Source organism: Zootoca vivipara, chromosome 12, assembly GCF_963506605.1.
Source record: "Zootoca vivipara chromosome 12, rZooViv1.1, whole genome shotgun sequence".
Classification (NCBI taxonomy): Eukaryota; Metazoa; Chordata; class Lepidosauria; order Squamata; family Lacertidae; genus Zootoca; species Zootoca vivipara.
Window position 1 is genome coordinate 12,774,549 of NC_083287.1, and position 20,664 is coordinate 12,795,212.

At 44.4% G+C, this 20,664-nt stretch overlaps 1 protein-coding gene across 1 annotated transcript; it reads right to left on the bottom strand.

Moving 5' to 3' along the window:
• Nucleotides 1–6,311: 6,311 nt before the first annotated feature.
• LOC118092148 (prostatic acid phosphatase-like) lies at nucleotides 6,312–19,891 on the bottom strand. Its single transcript, XM_035129934.2, has 10 exons — nucleotides 19,784–19,891; nucleotides 17,566–17,661; nucleotides 17,153–17,239; nucleotides 15,311–15,463; nucleotides 12,886–12,987; nucleotides 11,957–12,061; nucleotides 10,623–10,755; nucleotides 9,727–9,809; nucleotides 7,723–7,829; nucleotides 6,312–6,468 (listed from the first exon to the last, which is right to left on the bottom strand). Exons 1-10 carry the CDS (start codon nucleotides 19,889–19,891, stop codon nucleotides 6,312–6,314), a joined length of 1,131 nt encoding a protein of 376 aa, XP_034985825.2.
• Nucleotides 19,892–20,664: the final 773 nt, after the last annotated feature.

Consider the following 20,664-nt stretch of genomic DNA (forward strand, 5'->3'; position numbering starts at 1 on the left):
CCTGCTAATGTTACTTCTGAAATTCCACCACCCAAGAGAAAACTACCCAGCAGCAGTCGTTTTATACGTTTCCCCCATTTGCTATCTATTGCAAGTAATGAGCCTCGTTTATAGAAGATCAGTTGTTGCCACTTCCCACCCTCTGCTGTTAAGGCATTTCTAACAGGGAACGCCAAGAAAATCAGTTCCACCTGGGCCACTGTAGCTGAAGAAGTAAGGATCTAGTCCTTTGTGCACTTATGCTCGCCCCAGGGCTGGATTCAGGCTTGATGAGGCCCTAAGCTACTGAAGGTAATGGGGCTCTTTATATATCCAGCTGTCCTTTGTCAACAACAAATTGTTGCAGTTTTTTGTGTTGAATATATGCTATATGGTAATTTATGGACCTAATAGGTATCTAAGGCCATTTGCACATGTTGACATGCAACCAGTCCATGCAGAATGTAGGCACCCTATATACAGTCATACCTTGGTGTAAGTACGCCTCGGGTTGAGTATTTTCAGTTTAAGTACTCCACGGACTCGTCTGGAACGGATTAATCCACTTTTTAAAAAAAACTTTGAGTTTTAGCACTCATGAAAAACTTAAAATAAATCCTTATTTCCCGATGAATAGCCTTTGGACTATAATGTACAGTGGAACCTTGGTTTATGAACACCTCGGTTTATGGATTTTTGGTTTACGAACGCCGCGGACCCATCTGGAACGGATTAATCCACTTTCCATTACTTTCAATGGGAAAGTTCGCTTCAGGTTAAGTACAGACTTCCGGAACCAATTGTGTTTGTAAACCGGGGTACCACTGTATAGAAATGAGCAAACCAGTGATATTATAGAGAGCAGGCTAGCAGGCGGGGCTCATTAGTTACATCATAGGAGCCCACACAACACAAAACACTGTTGCTGCATGTAGGTTTTACTTTATTTGGTTTTTTATCTTATATTTTGGAAATGTACATTCAGGTTTTTTCCCCTTTAATTTTTTGGGGGGCTGCCAAGAGAGTGGGGCCCTAAGCTATAGCTTGTTTACATAAATCCAGCACTGGCTCTCACCCAAGCCGTGTGTGTGTGTGGATAGATAGATAGATAGATAGATAAGATACTCACTCACATAAAGCTCAGGATAACTCTCGATGCATCTGTTGAATGGCCCCTTATGCCACAATAAATTTGCAAGTCTTTAAGTGCAACAAGATTATTTGGTATTCAGCTGAATCTGACTCAGAGTAGATCCACTGAAATTAATGAACATGACTAGGTTAGAGCCATTTATTTAGATGAACCTTCTCTGAGTAAAACTTGAATGCCACCCTTGGTTCTTTTTTGCTGCAAATGGCAACAGGTGACACCTGTGGAAGTTGTTGCTCAGACTCGTTTAATTCTTTGGGGCTTATTTTGAAGAGAACATGCCTAAAACCACCACACCACTAAAACCTTACTGCAGTTGTGGCCAGTTAACTCTTTGGCCTTTTTATTTTTCCTGATTGTTCAAGAGGTGTTATTTAGGTACAGAGGGTGGTTTTCCAGATAGCCTCTAGATCAGGCACCCCCAAACTGCGGCCCTCCAGATGTTTTGGCCTACAACTCCCATGATCCCTAGCTAACAGGACCAGTGGTCAGGGAAGATGGGAATTGTAGTCCAAAACATCTGGAGGGCCGAAGTTTGGGGATGCCTGCTCTAGAACAATTAAGCAGAAACCTGTCTGGAGGAGCAGCAGTTGCAGGAGGCAAATGTCTGTCTTGGGGATCAGAAGACTTGCATAAAGGCATCTTCAGCTGGACATGTGTAAATCAGGCTGACTGTATTCAGGGCTGACCCAACCATAAAAGCAAGCAAGGAAATTGCCTGGGGTGCCAACATGGCAGGGGCACCTATTTCAGTTATTTAGTGTTTGGGAAAGAGAGTCACTGGGTGCAAAAAGGTAGCTTAGTGCTCACTGACTGCGTGCTGCTTGTTCATTGCAAGGGGTGTGATTGAGGACCCCGTATATGTTTTTGGAGGCTCTTCAGAGGCAGAACCCTGCATTGCAATCATTGGTGATTTATTTATTTTTGTCGGGAAATAAATGCATTGCAATCAGCCGTGATATTTTTCGTCGGGAAACAGAGCCAGAGAGGCCAGCTTGAGAGAGTGATGTTGTGATGTTGGGACACCGCAAGTGAGCATCACGCCTCCCTCCCTAAATTGGGCAGAAGCTTCCTAGGCTTTGGGAAGGAGGTGCCAGGGTTTAATCCTCTAATTTGCCAGCAATGTTTAGGGGCCAACCCAGTCCTTCTAGTCCACTGACCGCACACCACAGATTGCGATAATCCAATAAGGATGTCATTAAGGGGCCTTCTGATCTTCGCTAACAATGACCAAATTGCCAGTCCTAAAATATCAAAAAAACGTGTAGCACGAGAGACAATTAACAGCAGGAAATGTTGTGCTAAAAAGCTGGGTTAGTTTAGCAACGTCCCTCAGCTCAGCAGGTCAAACAGCAGTAAAAAAAAATATGTATTAAACGTTTCTACGTGGCAGTGGATGGCTAAGGGCTACAGAGTCGGTCCTTTAATTAGGCAGAGGGAGGCAGTTTCACGAATGGGCAGCAAACTGTTTGTGGTTTAATTTATTGCTGTATTTTTTTACTACCAGGGAAGAGGAAACACACTCACGTAGAAAGCTGGTTCATAGTGAGTCAGGCTGTTGTTTCATCAAGCTGGGTATTGTCTATGCTAACTGGAAGCGGCTATGAAGGGTTCCTGAGAAGTGACGTTCACTGTCTCCATAGCTTCTCCCCTGCTGTGCTATGACGACCCTTCGTTTTTTCTGGGATTTTCTGCCTCAGGTGCCACAACAACTTGGCCTTGACTAGGAGGGTGGGATGTCATTCCCTGTTCCACCTCAGATTTGTTCCTCTGAACTGGAGCCTCTCTGACTTGTTTGGATTATGGTGCACATGCCAAAACGATGCCCCTTCAAAGGCAGACTGGTCTACACCTGCAGAGATCCAGCCCACCCTGTCCAGTCAGCTTTTGAGAGCACTCAAAAGAGAACATAGAAGTACAGGGAAAAAACAAAACAATAGAGAAGAAAGATTTGATGATGTCATGTAAGTTCCCCATAAAAATGAGTGTGGGGGAAAATTCTAGAGTGAAGTGTGGAAACATCCTTATTTGACTTAACCGCAATCTGAGATTTGAAGAAGAGTGACATCTAGTGATTAAGTTGCTTTTCACAGTTTCATCGTTTTGGATGTTTTGGAACATCCATTCGCTGTATAGACCGTATTTGTTCTGCGTGCTTTGTTTGGGGTCATTCATTATGGCCAAAATGGGTTTTGTTATCTTCCATTAAGTACCCTGGTTAATTCTGAAAAGTCCACAGGTAACCATATGAACTCCAACTCTATAGAGCGCAATATGGTTTGACGACCAACTGAATATTTGAAAATGGTTAACTGCAACTGCCCCATAGCTGCCAAGTCTCCCGTTTTTCGCGGGAAACACCCGTATTTAAACCCGTTTCCTACTGTTATCCAGAATAGAGAAAAATCCCGCAAATCCCCCGGATTTCCTACCTGCCAGGGAGGCTCCTTCTGCGCATGTCTGGACATGTGCAGAACCGATTTTGGGTGCCGCTCTGCCCATGTCTGGGCACCGGAAATTGGGCAGCGCCGGCATTGGAAGTTGCTTCTATGTCCAGACATGCGTAGAAGCGACTTCCGGTGCTGCGCCACTGCTGATCCCGGATTTTTCTTACCGGGAGTTGGAGGGTATGAACTGCCCTTTAACTCAGGCACCCCCAAACTACGGCCCTCCAGATGTTTCGGCATATAACTCCCATGATCCCTAGCTAACAGGACCAGTGGTCAGGGATGATGGGAATTGTAGTCCAAAACATCTGGGGGGCCGAAGTTTGGCGATGCCTACTTTAACTGATTAACCCACATCATAGAGTTGGAAGGGACCTGGATAGGTGACTATGGGGTACAGTGCTCATCTCGCTTTTCCGGGTCATGTGGCCAGCCTGACTAAATCACTAAATCACTACTGATGCACAAAACGCAGGTCAGTTTCAGTTGGGTAGGAAGCTTCAAAGGGAAATAAATGGCCTGCAGGACAAACCATTCCTATGTTTCTTTTCAACATATTTGGCACAGGGAGGAGGGAGCTAGAAAACCTGTACAGATTGCATGGGAGAAGGGACTTCAAAAGTCCTGTCTAAGCCCCGCTGAAATTGTGGGAGCTGTGCAAGAGCTTCCATTCGATAGGAGCTGTAGAAATGGAACAAACCTGCAGTGATAACCTGAAATCCTGCAAAGATTGTCCTGACAGGACATCTAGTGTGATGATTACAGCACACCCCTCCATTTCCTGTTTTTCCTTTATTGTTTCTGGCTAGTTGTCAGTGTTTTTACTGTACAGTGACTCTCGGCTGGGTCTAGATGGGGTGTGAGAATTCAAACCATCTGACTAATCTAACAGTTGGATAAATAACAGTGCCAACTGAAGTTATTGTTGGCAGCTATCTGCCTTGGAAGACAATTGAAGAGTGTGCCTTCAGGGGTGAAGTCAAACCATTGCAGACTTGCAGTGTCTGCTGTGGTTGTAAGGACCGGTACGGGGTAATACAGGCACCCCCAAACTTCGGCCCTCCAGATGTTTTGGAATACAATTCCCATCTTCCCCAACCACTGGTCCTGTTAGCTAGGGATCATGGGAGTTGTAGGCCAAAACATCTGGAGGGCCGCAGTTTGGGGATGCCTGGGGTACTATATTAAACGTGTCAACCATTTTGGATGAATGGGGTTCTGACAAAGATTGTTAAACTCTGCAGCAGTTTGGAATTAGGAATATCCATATATTCCTAACCCTTAGTAAGGTTGCAAAATAGATCCCTGCTTCCCCCACCCTCAAGTAATTAGATTAAGTCTATAGACACACATTAAACTTGTAAATGATGTGGCAGTTGGTGGTGTTTGTTCAAGCTAATCTAGTGTACCTATGTGCCTGATTTTATTTGATTGGAATTCTCAACCAGAAGAAAAAAATCTTGATTATGAGGACCACACAAAAGCATCAACAATCATGTAGTCTTGACGGTGTTTTATAACTTTGCTTTCCAGTTTCCTTCCTGAGGAGGTCAATGTGCTGATTCCCCTTTATTTGACTTTCCTTTTCATCCTGGTAGGAGGTGAGAAACAACAGCAACATGACACTGCCAACATTTAGAAATACAGTGGTACCTCGGGTTACAAACACTTCAGGTTACAAACGCTTCAGGTTACAGACTCTGCTAACCCAGAAATAGTACCTTGGGTTAAGAACTTTGCTTCAGGATGAGAACAGAAATCGTGTGGTGGCAACGGGAGGCCCCATTAGCTAAAGTGGTGCTTCAGGTTAAGAACAGTTTCAGGTTAAGAACGGACCTCCAGAACGAATTAAGTTCTTAACCAGAGGTACCACTGTACATATTTGGGAAATTTGCAGATACAGTAGTCATTACAAGTTATGTACACATTTGCATTCAGAGAATCTAAAGACGAGTGTTTTTATGGAAGAACGGATGCCTTTTTCAGACTATTTAAAGAAGTGTATAAAGACTATATAAAGACTTTATTTAAAAAATAAATAAATAAATAAATAAATAAATAAATAAAGAAGTGTTATAGTATGATGAACTCACCAGCAGGGTTTGAGCTATGAACAACAGAAGGAATTAGATTATAATGTTGTGGCTTTCATTTGATAGCTAGAAGATAGGGTGTAGCAGAAGGGGAGAAACAGCAACTCCATGGAAAATGGGGTTGGAAGTCGACAAAAATAAGAGAAAATGTGAAAGTGTGTTTTGACTGTGTATGTTATAAAGGTTGGAATTTAATTAAAAATTTTTTTTACCAAAAAATATTTACTAAAAAGGTAGGAATCAGTTAGGAGGAAGAAAAGGTAGTCTTTACATCTATTGCCTTGCCTCATTTTAAGGTAATGTATTACAATTGTTGTAGCTTTCCTCCCAACAGTGACGTCTTCCAAAGTACACTGGGAATTGCATTTTACCCCTCACAAAGCTACAATTCCTGACAGCCTTAATGAACTACAGTTCCCAGGATAACAGGGAAGTTTGCTTTCCAGTGTCTTGAGGGTGGGGCAGGATGAAGGTGGGTGTGGAAGCTGTATTCCTAAAGCCCTGAACCTCAAACAGTCCAGCCCCACTAATTATTATGATTTTGAGAGGAAGGTCAAGCTGGGATCTTGAATGATGACACATCCGTTTTACACGTGTTTGTTTCAACCTTATCTTACCTCTCATTTACGATGCCGTCCTACATTAACTGTTACATTCTGCTTGCCAGTCCCCTGGTATGACAGGAGAAACCAGTTCTTTAAACTTCTGCAAGGGACAAGCTGCTTCGCAGCCCGGCAGAATGAGCTGTTTAGGTGGAGAATCAGTACTGGTCCGATAATACATCTCAATGGTGAACTGACTGCAAAGAAGAAAGTCAGGTCACTCCCTGATTGGACTACTATGTGGTCATTCTCATAAGATGCAGCCATATATTGCCCAGGGCCATTGGCGCTAACTCCAGGGGGCTATGGCGGGCCAGGTACCCACAAATATTTTGCTGTGGGTGCCTGGCCTCCACCCCTGCTCCCGCTGCCCACTGCCCCTGCTGTGCACTGCTGCTGTCTGGCAATATCCACTCCATTTCAGTCCTTCAGTGTATCTGTCCTGCAATTCAAGCGTGTCCCCACCTGTCCTCTCTAGCACACCTTTGCATGCAACACAATGGGATCTGTGTAGAGGTGGCAAAACACTGAAGGACGTAAATGCAAAATGCAACTGTTGCTCAAGCAGTTGCCTTATGCTTTAAGACAGGCATCCCCAATCTGCAGCCCTCCAGATGTTTTGGCCTACAACTCCCATGATTCCTAGCTAAGAGGACCAGTGGTCAGGGATGATGGGAATTGTAGTCCAAAATATCTGGAGGGCCGAAGTCTGGGGATGTCTGCTTTAAGACCATCGATGTTGCTGGACAACAACTCTGATGGCTGTCTGGAGATGAAAGCAGCTGTAGTCCAACAATATCTGGGGACTCTAGGTTGAAGAACTCTAGCACAAAGTGTGGATCAGCCTTTTCAATCCCTTTCTGTCTTTCAAGGGCATGCACACCTCAGCCATTCACCTATGAAATACATTTCCAATAGCATTTTGGACAGCCGGCTGTCAAGCTCAAACACAGAGGGAACACATACACTCCGACGTTTCTCCGATGAACATAGGGACGTCCCATTTCCATGGTGATAATTCATACCCCACACATCTTACTGGGTTGCCCCGGCCACCCTGGGCAGCTTCCAACATATATAAAAACATGATAAAACATTAAACATTAAAAACAACCTTCCCTATACAGGATTGCCTTCAGACAGCTTGGGGGTCGGATAACTCCATACCCTCCAACATTTCTCTAATTAAAATAGGGGCTTTCTAAGGAAAAGTGGGAAGTTCTGGGATCAAATCAAATCAGAAACTGGGACAGCTTCTCTATATCAGGGTCGTCCCTGGAAAATAGGGACACTTGGAGAGCCTGGGAACGCAACTTTTTTTTCACTCATTTTAGCTGCGCTCAAATTATGAGAAGAAATACTGTGTTCTGTGCAGGTTTGAGGTGAGTGAATCTGCCAAAGTTTACCCAATAAACCATTGCTGATTATTTTATCTATGCATCAATACTTACCCACTGTCTTCTTTATGTAGCTCAAAAAAATGGCAAGCGGCGAAGGGAGGTAGGTGATCTTTGAAAACATCCAATGCTACCTGGAGAGCTGCTAGTGTGACATCATGCTATAAAAAGAAAACAAAGAATTCCTTACAACTCCCATGACAGAAGTGTGTTTGTGTATAGAGTACTTAGATACTGTTAGCTCTAAGCAGGGCCGGCCCACCCATGAGGCAAAGTAAGATGACTGCCTCAGGTGGCAAGTTGCACAGGGGCGGCAGGTAACAATGTTGATCTTTGTTGCCCCTTTGTTCCTGATGCAGATCTTCACTACATTTTGTGGTCCACCTCAAGTGCCAAAATGTCTTGGGCCAGCCTTAAGTTCCAAGGATGCTGTATCAGACAAAGTCTTCCACTGTGGTCTATGACATGCGATGGATTTAATTGCAAAAGGACCCCTCTCGCAAGATTACCCAAGCAGGAATTTAAGGAGAATGAAATGTGCAGCCCCGGGGATGAAAGACCTTCCAACTTGTTTCAAACATTTATTCAGTATTTTTTTAACATGTAGTTAGTTCACATTTGTGCTTCATTCAGCATACATCCACCTGAAATAAAGTTTATGCTACTCACTCTTCTACATATGAATCTAGGACTGTATACGCATATTGTACATAAAATGTGTGTACTCCAGTCATGCAATCTATCTGCCCTAAAATGGATTGCACAGGCAGGTCCTATGTATGAACAATGGAAAGGTAGAGTATGTCCCTGTTGGATCTCCTTGATCTCTCAGGGGTTTTTATTGCCACCAGTCTCTTCGGAGAGACTATCTGAGTTGGGAGTAAGGGGAGTTGTTTTGCAGTTGTTCTGTTCCAACTCGGATGGTTGTTCCCAGAAGGTGGTGCTTTGGTGAGGTGGGGTTCTGCAGGCTTTGATTTATCTTCCATTGTGTTTAACATTTACATGAAACTACTAGTAGGGTTATTAAGCGTTTTGGACTGGAGTCAATATGCAACTCTACTCCCTAAGGGGAGGGAGGAGGCACACATCTATATCCAGAGCCAATAAGAAAGTAAAACTTGACAACATGAATTACGTAAGAACCTGTCATATTGAAAAAATGAATGATTTGTGGTTTGGGATACAGGATGTGAGCGGTAACCAAATGGAGAAAGAAGAAGAAGAAAAAGAGTTTGGACTTGATATCCTGCCTTTCTCTCCACTTAAGGAGTCTCAAAGCGGCTAACAGTCTCCTTTCCCTTCCTCCCCCACAACAAACACTCTGTGAGGTGAGTGAGGCCGAGAGACTTCAGAGAAGTGTGAATAGCCCAAGGTCACCCAGCAGCTGCATGTGGAGGAGAGGGGAAGCGAACCCGGTTCACCAGATTAGGAGTCCACTGTTCTTAACCACTACACCACACCGGCTCTTTAGCAAATCAACGCCAGCACTGAAATTGACAACATGTTACAAGACACTTGGAGTCTCCCCTTTCTGCCCTAGAAAGACTCCAGAATCTAGTTGACATTATTTATTTATTTTTTATTCTTTTGTGTTATGGTTGTCTTTTAAGTTATACTTAAGCGACCTGGGGATGGCCTTGAGTTTGCCTTGAGTATCAGCAAGATGTTGCATTAATCTTGTATATGTGTGAGATTTCCACTTCTGTTTTGCAGGAAGAGCAACTATTGTGGGACCCTGATGTGGCACAGCACACCTGATCTGAGTTGGAGGGCTCTGTAGGTTTCCTAGCCTCAAGCCCTCCCCATGTGTTTCCAAGGTACAATGTATAGCGTGGGGCCCAATCTGCATCAGGAGGGCAGGGGCGCTGATCAGGGGCGTGGCTGCTTTCCCTTCAAATTAAAAAGTGGTAGCGTTCAACCCAACTTTTAAAATATGTGATGAACATAATGTGAATTGAGTAGACAAAGAGTGTTGCCAGATAGAAAGGGGAGCTAGAACGGAGCAGGAAACATGTGAGCTCTAGAAGGTTTGGTCAATTTAAAAATGTTCCTACTTACAGCTGAATACATTAACATTTTTCTTCCATCAGTGGCCTGAGTAGCTTCTGTCATCTTATTCAAAATATCTTTCACAAGGAGACCTTAATGGTGATGAGAAAGAATACAAATGCGGGTGAAACCAAGAAGCCATTCAAAGCCTTTCACTCCCCTTTATCACTGTAATGACTCCTCCCTCCCGCCAAAAAAGCTGGGACTGAGAACATCTAACTTTGTTGTTGTTGTTGTTCAAGGTGATATGGAATCCTAGCAATGCCCTCCAATCACAACCACTGTCACCAATAATAATGTGATCAGTACATGTTGTAGAGCCTGTTTCCCTGGCAGAGGCTGGCAACTGCAAAGGCGTTTGCTCCTCATTCTCTGGATGGTGAAGGGAACAGCTTAGGCCCATGGTGGACAGGTGCAGAGGTAGGCCTCGGTCCAGTATACCTGAAGGAGCGTCTCCACCCCCATCATTCTGCCCCGACACTGAGCTCCAGTGCCGAGGGTCTTCTGGCAGTTCCCTCGCTGCAGGAAGCCAAGTTACAGGGAACCAAGCAGATGGCCTTCTTGGTAGTGGCTCCTGCCCTGTGGAACGCCCTCCCACCAGATGTCAGAGAAAAACAACTACCAAACTTTTAGAGGACATCTGAAGGCAGCCCTGTTTAGGGAAGTTTTTAATGTTTAATAGATTATTGTATTTTAATACTTCTGTTGGAAGCCACCCAGAGTGGCTGGGGAAACCCAGCCAGATGAGCGGGGTATAAATAATAATAATAATAATAATAATAATAATAATAATAATAATAATATATTATTATTACACACATTCATGTGCTTTTGCACACATAGTCACGTGTCCCTTGAGAGGAACAAGGATACATGCATGTCATATTGAATTCCCCCCCCCTTACCTCCTTGTAGTCGTGATTTTTCTACTCTTTTGTGTACCCCAAACATTGCATTTAAAGAAAAGGCCAAAAGCTTTCCCAATCTGTCCATGGCATTGTCGTCAGCCCAGTCTGGTCGAGGCTTGTCATGAATTTTCTACAGTTAGGGGTGAAAAGAGGGTTTACCTCCCCTGTGATCCATGCCTCTCCCCCGCTTTCACAGTTGTACCTGTTCTCTTGTTTCATATCTATATTTAGGAAAACCCATTACATGCCACCTTTGGGTCTATCATAAAGTGGCTCACAACCACCAACTAAAACCAGAGCCAATGAAAACACGTTATAATGAGAGGAGGCTGGGGCTGGATCTACACACGGGTAAAAAAAATGGTGCCGCATGTTTATAACACAGTTATAATGATATAATTGACTGAGTGTAGCTGAGTCTGAATAAATTTCTGTGGTTGTAAGATTAGAGCAGGCATCCCCAAATCTGGCCCCCCAGATGTTTTGGGACCATAATTCCCATCATCTCTGACCACTGGTCCTGTTAGCTAGGGATGATGGGAGTTGTAGTCCCAAAACATCTGGAGAGCCAGGTTTGGGGGTGCCTGGATTAGAGTTAGACTAAATAGGTTTTTGGAGCCCCCTCCCAAACCCTGTGACTCTGGTGTTTACATAAAATGACTGCTGGAGTGGGCAACCAAGATGGATGAGCTTAGCCTGACAGATTCTCCTTTGTTGGGAGAATGGGCCTTTCCATAACTAAAGAGGCGGCCAAGTACAGGTGACACGTTGTCTGTGCCACAGAGCTCATTATGGAAGGGGGCATTTATTTCTTCCCTTCTCCCTTCCCTGGTGACATAGGAGCCAACTTGTAGGGACCAAGGTCCCTCGGGCCCCCTAATAAAATATTTGAGGGCGGCAGGCCCAAAGTTGATAGGCATTGCCCCCCAAATGGCATGCGTGTGCCACACCATGTGATTGATGATAGGGGGTAGGACTTAGCTGCCCCCCATATTTTATTTGCGATGGCACCCCTGCTTGGTGATGACATCCTGGACAGTGTGTGTGTGTGTGTGAAGACAGCAAGACACTGGCAGCCCTGAACCTTAGTCTGCAAGAAAACAGAGGCCTTTTGGATGGGAAAGGTTCCTCACCTGGGGTCTAAACAGTAGCTTGGACCACTCTGCAGCTTCTGTTGCTATGGTGACACAAGCAGTATTGAAAACAGGGTCGCTAATCATTGTGCCCCATGAAGTGCTCTCATTTGCCTTTGGTCGCCGGACCTTGTTCTAACCTATTATTTTGCTGTTATCGGAGTAGGATGAATTAAAAAAAAGGTTTATTAGAAATACCTGAACAACTAAAGCGTCGTATGCCTTCCAGAGTTTGAGCTCTTTATAATCCAGGGCCGTCTTCAAGTCGTATCCCATGTGAGCTGCCATTTTACCTAGAAATTCCTGTAAGATAAAGACCAGAAGGATCAATAAATCACTAAGTGCGAATGGATACACAGGGATCAATAGCGCCTGTTCCTGCAGTGACTGGCGTGTTATGATTTGTCAAAGTTTTCCCCTGTCCTTTAATACTGTACAGGCTTTTCAAGAATTAAAGGATCAGTTTCTCCAGTTCCCAGATATGGGAAGGGAGCAAATGGGGGCCCTTTCCTATTATTCCAACCTGCCACCCAAAGAAAGCGAAAGGGACCCTTCATTCCCTTCTGCTATTAAGAAGGGAAGGGGGTAAGCAATCAGGACTATTGTGGGGGGAGAGAAAGTGGTGCGGGGGAGTCCCCCAGAGAGCTCACTGACATTGGACCCTGCAAATCTGGAAGTGCTCTTGTCTTCCCTGCCCAAACAACAAGACAATCTGTCCAGACATCTTTCCCTTTTGGGAAAATTTATTCTCTATTTATTCTGCAAGCAAGTAAGAAAAAGAGAAATAAAACACTTCAAAACTACATACGCAAGTACATGTGTTGCATTTTCAGAGAGATAAAGTCTTTCCCTATTGGTCAGTTGATTCTAGTTTTAAGCAGCCTAGAGGAGTGCTTGCACAACTTTTTACTTTTTTTTTAATAAAAATGACCTGGAAGAAAATGGTGGCGACAAATTTGTCATGAGAAAACAGGTTTATAGTCTGGCGCTATGACGGTTTGGCTGTCAAATCAGACAATTTGCTGCACATTCCTCAGGAGGTCTACTCAAAAGTAAGACCCATTGACTTCAGTGGGACTGCCCTGCAGGGATTTCAGCCTTAAAGTTACCACCTTTCCCTTTCTTACCATGTGCTTTTTCACTCCTCCTCCGACTGTTTGGGATTCAAAAGTTTCCTTTAAAAGTTGGCTATATTTTTGACATTTAGCGCGAACAGGATAATACAGCAACTAAAATAAGAGCAAATAAATAAAATGTATTAACTAACTAGAAAGGTCTCCTGCCTGTGCATAATCCATGTGTCCTTCCTAAATTTGGATTGTGATTAATAGTCTGAGGTTGCTTTCACACATTCAATACTTTGGGAGGCGGCAAAATGTTTAAATCTTGAGACTCTTGAGGCTGCAGTCTGATTTCTGTTGCATTACACCTCCAACCCTGCAGTACAGGTCTAAGCCTTCTAGCTTTCTCTCTTAATATATATATCTCAAACTCTCTTAATATATACCTGTCTATACCTAGAACAGGTCTGTGTTCTCTCTATTAATATATGTGTGCGTGTGTGGTGTGGTGTGGTGGCACAATATTATATTGCACATACAACACATATAAATCACTTTTTCTTTACCATTCTAGCTGAATCCATGGTACAGTGGTGCCTCGCTTAACGAATGCCCTGCTTAATGAAATTTTCGCTTAACGAAAGGATTTTTCGAGTGGAGGTTGCCTCGCTAGACGAATTCGTTTTATGAAAAATTCGTCTAGCGAATCGCGGTTTCCCATAGGAATGCATTGAAATTCAATTAATGCGTTCCTATGGGCAAAAAAAAAATTAAACAATTTTTTCAATGCATTCCTATGGGATTCGCTAGACGAATTTTTCGTTATAAGAAAAGACCCGTGGAACGAATTAAATTCGTCTAGCGAGGCACAACCTAAAAGAGTACACACACACACACACACACACACACACACACACACACACTAGCTGGCCCGGGCACGCGTTGCTGTGCCTGACTCAGGGTCCTTGTTTCCCTGGAAAGGGGGAGGATATGTCCATCCCCCCCCCGGACTATGTGTTTTCTCCTCCCCCCGTTGTCGTGTCTCATCCCTGTGATTCCTCCCATCCTATCACGACCCATGAGGTATCCTGTCCCCCCTCCCCCCACCCCTGGGGTCATCCCTGTGACTCCCCCCACCCTGGCTTAACGCATGACCTATTCGGGCCCCTCCTCCCCCACCCCCCACCCAAGGCTCCACTCAGCCTAGTCTATAGGCTGTAGAGCCGAGGTCTAGTCTATAGGCCTTGGCTTGGCCTAGTATGTAAATGTAAATAATAATAATAATAATATAATATTTATACCCCGCCCTCCCCAGTCAAAACTGGGCTCAGGGCGGCTCGCACCAATAAAATTACAATAAAACATAAAAAGCAATTAATTAAAATACAGACCAAAATACAGTATTAAAATTTAAAATGCAGCCTCATTTCGAGTAGTCCACAAATTCAAGCCATGAGGGAGGAAAAACACAGGGGTCAGACTAAGTCCGACCCAAAGGCCAGGTGGAACAGCTCTGTCTTGCAGGCCCTGCAGAAAGATGACAAATCCTGCAGGGCCCTGGTCTCCTGTGAAAGAGTGTTCCACCAAGTTGGGGCCAACACTGAGAAAGCCCTGGCCCTAGTAGAGGCCAATCTAGCCACCTTATGGCTCGGGATCTCCAGAATATTGTTGTTTGTGGACCTTAAGGTCCTCCGCGGGGCATACCAGGAGAGGCGGTCCCGTAGATACGAGGGTCCCAAGCCGCATAGGGCTTTAAAGGTCAAAACCAGCACCTTAAACCTGATCCTGTACTCCACCGGGAGCCAGTGCAGCTGGTAAAGCACTGGATGAATGTGATCCCGCGGCCGGGACCCTGTAAGGAGCCTCGCCACGGCATTCTGCACCCGCTGGAGTTTCTGGGTCAGCTTCAAGGGCAGCCCCGCGTAGAGCGAGTTACAATAATCAAGCCTGGGATGTAAATGTAAATGTAAATTCCTTGGCCCCCACCCTTGGAAAAGGAACTGTCAGCTTCTGGGTCCTATTTCCCAGCATGCACTTTTGGGTGAGTTGTGTGTTGTCTGAAACACAAGGTTTTGGGGGTTTTACGTGGCCCAGGTGTGACATCTGTGTACAGAAAGTGTCTTAGGTTACTCTCTTATTCGCATGTGGCTTTGTGTCTGAATTTCAACGCTATTGGTCAGGAATGGACATGCCCAGTTTACACACACACACACACACACACACACACACACACACACACACATATATTCTCTTTTAGGGTACCATGGATTTAGCTAGAATGTTAAAGAAAAAGTGATTTATATGTGTTGTATGTGCAATATAATATTGTGCCACCAGGTGGCAATATGGAGTCCTGTTTTTCTCTACCTGTTTTCCCTGTTTAAATTTACCACACTTTAAACTGAAACAGTTCTCTGATGTGTCTAGATCCAGCTCATGTTTCCATTGCACAGGGGGCAGGAAAGGTTAAAAATACCACACACTTTCTTGCCTTTTCATCTGAACGAGGCACAGTATGAACTGGAATTGGTTGCCAAAGGATCTCTTTGTTCCAGATTTGGGAACCTTGGGGAGGAAAAAGACCGGCCAGATTGGCTTGAGCGCTCATAATGGTTCGATCAGTATCTGTACTTCGGACATAAATCTAGAAAGCAGAAAAAAAGGAAAGTGTTGTTTAGGATAACGCTGCTTTTTTTGATCCTACAACAGAAGGTATAATTTGATTTGAATTCCAGTAAAATACTCTCTTGGGGAGACTTGGACATGGCTCGGTCATTAAGCATACACCCCAAAGAGAAACAGAAGAAAGAACAACATTTGAGAATCATGGGTGAATATTTCCCCCCAACTTCTGTCAGGAGTCATGAGGCAGATTTGACCGACAAGCCACCTGTTCCTGCGTCTTCACTCTGTTGTGAGGGTTGACGAGCTCATGTGGATATGTGAAAGTGTGAGTCATGTCGCTGGACTTCACAATTCATTTTCTCAGAATACAAGCCATAGCAGTTCATAATGTGTGCCTTAAAATGTGGCGAGCGTTGGAACCCAGTCCTTCTCTAGCTTTTGGTTTAGTCCTAGCCAGAGAAGAACCCCCTTCTCTGTCTTCCTCAATCACCAAATGCTGGGAAATGTCAACGATTTCTGGGGCTTATTCCCCAGTGTTGTTGTTGTTCTTTTTGTTGTGAGTGTTATTATTTTAATTTATTCCCTGCCCTTCACCGTAAGGTCCCAGGGGATGTTACAACAATATTGGGGGTGGGTCAGAGAGGACCAAAATAGAGGAGGACATGGGAAAAGAAAGAGAGGGGCCTTCACCTTCTTTCCTCTGCTGCCATGCTGATAACAGCCATTGTAGGGAGGAGGAAGCATGGAGACCGAGATACTCGTAGGGTTGTGTCAGGGTTGAGACAGATGAGGGGGAAGAGTGGTGGCATAGCCCCCCTGACGAAGTGGCACCCACAGAGGAATGTGAGGAATTCATGCCGGGGGAAGACTGGTGGAGGCCATAGCTGCCAAGTTTTCCCTTTTCTCCTGAGGAAGCCTATTCAGCATAAGGGAATTTCCCTTAAAAAAAGGGATAACTTGGCAGCTATGGTGGAGGCACTCCTCAGAAAAGGAAGAGGGAGAAGTTGAGTCAGAAGCAGGCCCCAGTCAGGGAGGGGACCAGCCAGCCCCCTCACCCCCCCATTCACAGCTCTACAACGGCGAGCGGAAAAACGAAAGATGCAATTAGAAACAGCTGCAGCTCGTAGAAAGCGTGGGAGTGAGTCAGATACTTAAGAGAAGGCAAGATAAGAGTCAATCAGTGTCTGCAACTGCCGCGTTTGAAGGCATAAGTTGAATCACTCATAGTGTGTGTATTCCTGTATTCTGACTCCTGACTAATCCTGTTCCCGGCTTCCTGATTTCAGCATTTTGACTCCTGGCTCCCCTGACCTCGGCTTCCTGACTGACCTGGACTGGACTGTGTACTTCGGCTTTATCTGAACCCGACTGCTGGCTTTGACCTGGACTGTTTACTTCGGCCTTATCTGACCCTGACTGCTGGCTTTGACCTGGATTACGTACCTCGGCTGCATCTGGCCCTGACTGCTGCTCTTCAGCGCACTGACTTGTCGGCGTCCTAACAGGTTGCCAGACTCAATAGAGGACAGGACTTCTGTGCCTTTAACTGCCCTGCTCTCTTTTGAGTCTGGAAACCTTAAAGAGAAACCAGCAGACCCTTTGCTTGGAAATTAAACAAAGAGCATGGGAGGAATTCATCTGTTATGTTTCCCTACATGTTACTGCCAAATGAACAGGGGAAAAGTTTCGTGTTAGCTCCGATACTTGCTTCATTTCGCTTGTAGTTATCACTTAAGAAGCCCTTATATCTCTTCTTTATGAATTGGCCCAATTCGTATTGCTGCTGCATTCCAAGCTGAGGGGAAAAGAAAAAAAAGTATGCATGTAAAACTGATTGATACGTTTTGCTGCCCATTCCGAGGATAAGGACTTTGTGTATTCTAGGATGACAATGTTGCTTGTACATCACAGCATCATGAAAAAGCTAAGCTCTGTTATTTTTCACAACTTCAGGTGAACAGCAAGGTTAACATCTGTATTTAGATTCTGTTAACTTAAAAATAAAATAAAAATAAAACTTTTGCATATTTTGATTACTGTAATTAGTATCTTAGTGAGCGTGAAATAAATGTAAACAAATCAAACAAAATGTGCTTCCATTTCTAAGAGCAGCTATCAAACCTTCGTGAGTTGTTCGAATCCTTGTGGCCAAGCATCTTCTTTGACAACATTAGTGGGAAATGATGAAAGGGGGCTTCTGTCGCCATGTCGGTAAACCTAGTAAAATGGTTCAGAGACTGTATTAGCTTTCAGAGAAACTAGAATTGGTTGCAATTTACCTGAATTAGACATTCGCTTTCTTGCCATATCTCTAAAAATCAATATGACTATTTAATGAGGACATGCTGCAGATCACCTGAATAAAAGTGATGGGTTTGGAAACCCCTGTTCTAGAGATAACAGATTTACAAAATAAAAGACTGTCAAGAATACAGTTCTGCACTGCAAATTATAAGTAAAAATTTACATGTAACTTTACTGGTGTTTATCCATAAAAAGGAAGCAAAGAAAGAATGGAACGTTTTCTTATATTCAAAATACATATACATTGCAAAATCAGCTCTCTGTCTCTTGAATTTATATTCAGATTCAAGCAGAATATTCCATGCACTGAACACTTTATAAGACCACTGTGTGTTTTTCACAAAGCTGGCCAGAGTTTAAATTCATTTAAACAAATGTTTGCTCAAGCTCTGGCTTATTTACTTACTTGTTTGATTTGACATTTTAATTCCCTGTCCTTCAGACAGTGTGTTTTTGTGAGATGCTACTGAGAGGGTCATTATGATCATCATCTCTCTCTGTCTGCTTCAGCCATTTTTTGCTGGCACCCACAACACTTTTTATCAAGATAATGCAATACAACCTCATTTTTACACCCACTCTCAAAGCGCTGTGATTTAGTATAGCCTTACTTTACCTGGTTCCTTCCCCGCTTTTTTGACTACAACTCCCATCATCCCTGAACTTGGGCCATGCTGGCGAGGTTTGATGGGAATTGCTGTCCAAAATAGCTATAGGGTAGCAAGCTAGGAGGGACCCAGGCGACGTTGTGGGTTAAACCACTGAGCCTAGGGCTTGATGATCAGAAGGTTGGCGGTTCGAATCCCTGTGACGGGGTGAGCTCCCGTTGCTTGGTCCCAGCTCCTGCCAACCTAGCAGTTTGAAAGCACGTCAAAATGAAAGTAGATAAATAGGAACCGCTACAGCGGGAAGGTAAACGGCGTTTCCATGTGTTGCTCTGGTTTGCCAGAAGCGGCTTTGTCATGCTGGCCACATGACCTGGAAGCTGTACGCCGGCTCCCTCGGCCAATAACGCGAGATGAGCGCTGCAACCCCAGAGTCGGTCACAACTGGACCTAATGGTCAGGGGTACCTTTACCTTTACCTAGCAAGCTAGGGAAAGCTAGTTTAATATCTGCACAAATCTTCTCCATTCCTCTCTTCCTCCCATGGAACTGCAAGGGGAAAAAATTAGAAACATTTGCTTCCTTTTTCAACCAAGGTCTAAACTGGGAGTTACAGATAGTGTTCATTATGGGTTTGAAGTTGGCTGGTTAGGGCAAGGCACTGTTAAAACCAGCCACCGTTCGTCTCAGCTTGGACAAAAACGATAAACTGCAGTTAGTCAAACATGGAAGTAAATGCTTCCAGCTGCATTGGAGGAGGAAAGGGAATGGGGGAATTACAAACCCAATATTCATTCATGTAGCACTTAACCATAGTTTTGTATCACATCTGAGTGCAGGCAATGCAGGCACCAGAAACACAGGTACTGTAAGTTACTTTTCATGTTTCCATGCTCTGGTTGCCTCCAGGATAGACTATTGCAATGCAGTGCACAAGGGTTGCCTCTGAAGGTTGCATGGAGATTGCTTCCCCAATATAATGCATTTTGTATGTGAGCTGGATAACTACATCGCAAAATTCAGAAAAATGTGAATTTATAAAGATAGCTGTTTTTCAGGGAGAAACAATTGTGCAAAATGGCCTTCCTCCCTGCCTGCCTCCCCCCCCCAAGGGGAGGGGATGAGAAAATAAAAATATCTGAAATCATCTTTGAAAAAAGGATATTGCACCTCGGCTGTACAAAATGCACATTATTATTCATGGAATCAGGCTATAGAAAGAGAAACTGCACAAATCTGCATTGTCAAGGTCATTGTTAGCCAGGCATAGGCAAACCCGGCCCTCCAGATGTTTTGGGACTACAATTCCCATCATCCCTGACCACTGGTCTTGTTAGCTAGGGATCATGGGAGTTGTAGTCCCAAAACATCTGGAGGGCCGAGTTTGCCTATGCCTGTTGTTAGCAGTGAAAAGAAGATCTTACGCTTACCAATACAACATACTTCAGTTCTCTTCCTGTGATACTCGGGAGAAGCAGACCCAAGAACAGGCTGAAGAAGGCGAAGCCACAACTATTGGAACCGTGCTGCAGAAGCATCACTGACTCCGTTGCTCCTGGCAGTAATTATGAATGACCTAGTTAGTGAAGGTGGAAAGGGGAAAAGTTGTGTTTTATAAAGAGCAAACCAAGGGGTGGAGACTTGCTGTAAATTTCACCTTGGAGTTTAACTTGAAGGCTACTGATTTATGTATTTTTGTAATACAGTCAAGGACTATATTAGGAGATGCCAAATTCTGTAGAACTAGAGGACAACACTTGCCTGGAGGCTGTGTCCCATGGTTTTTCTCCAAAAGGAAGGACGCTTAGGTCTCTGCTATTGGGCAGGGAACCAAAGATAATGGGGAGATTGTACTCTCAGACTTCCAGGAAGAACATCAGACAGAGGAGGAGGGGTCAAATTCTGTAGGGCTGGAGGACCACACTCGCCACCCAGCAGATGCCCGGAGGCTGTGCCCTATGATTCTTCTCCAAAAGGAAGGACACTCTAGTCTCTGCTAATTGGTGTTCCTGGTTGCTAGTGAGCGTAGTAAGTCACCCAGCACCGAGGTACAGAAATGAAAGTGATGGGAGCAACCGTAGCCCAAGCGTGTCGATAAGATATTCTGCATAGATAGCTATGCACAGAATCTCACGGTCTCACTTGAAGTGTTCGCATGGGCAAATAATCATGGGCACCAAGGTTCCACAGCATGGTCAGTCAAGGAGGACACCAGCACGGCACAATACCATTAGCTCCATAGATTAAGTGCTCCTTGAACAAGAGAACGTTAAAAAGCTTATTGCCAAGGGGACACAACCACCAGTGGGCC

What these genes read in the sequence shown, in the direction of transcription:
- LOC118092148 (XM_035129934.2), bottom strand. Translation starts at nt 19,891, where the DNA reads ATGCTTCTGCAGCACGGTTCCAATAGTTGTGGCTTCGCCTTCTTCAGC. An exon ending in GAGGAGTGAAAAAGCACATG is followed by an intron (nt 12,062 to 12,885) that starts GTAAGAAAGGGA and finishes TTTATCTTACAG; the next exon opens with GAATTTCTAGGTAAAATGGC. An exon ending in AAATGTTAATGTATTCAGCT is followed by an intron (nt 7,830 to 9,726) that starts GTAAGTAGGAAC and finishes TTCTTTTTATAG; the next exon opens with CATGATGTCACACTAGCAGC.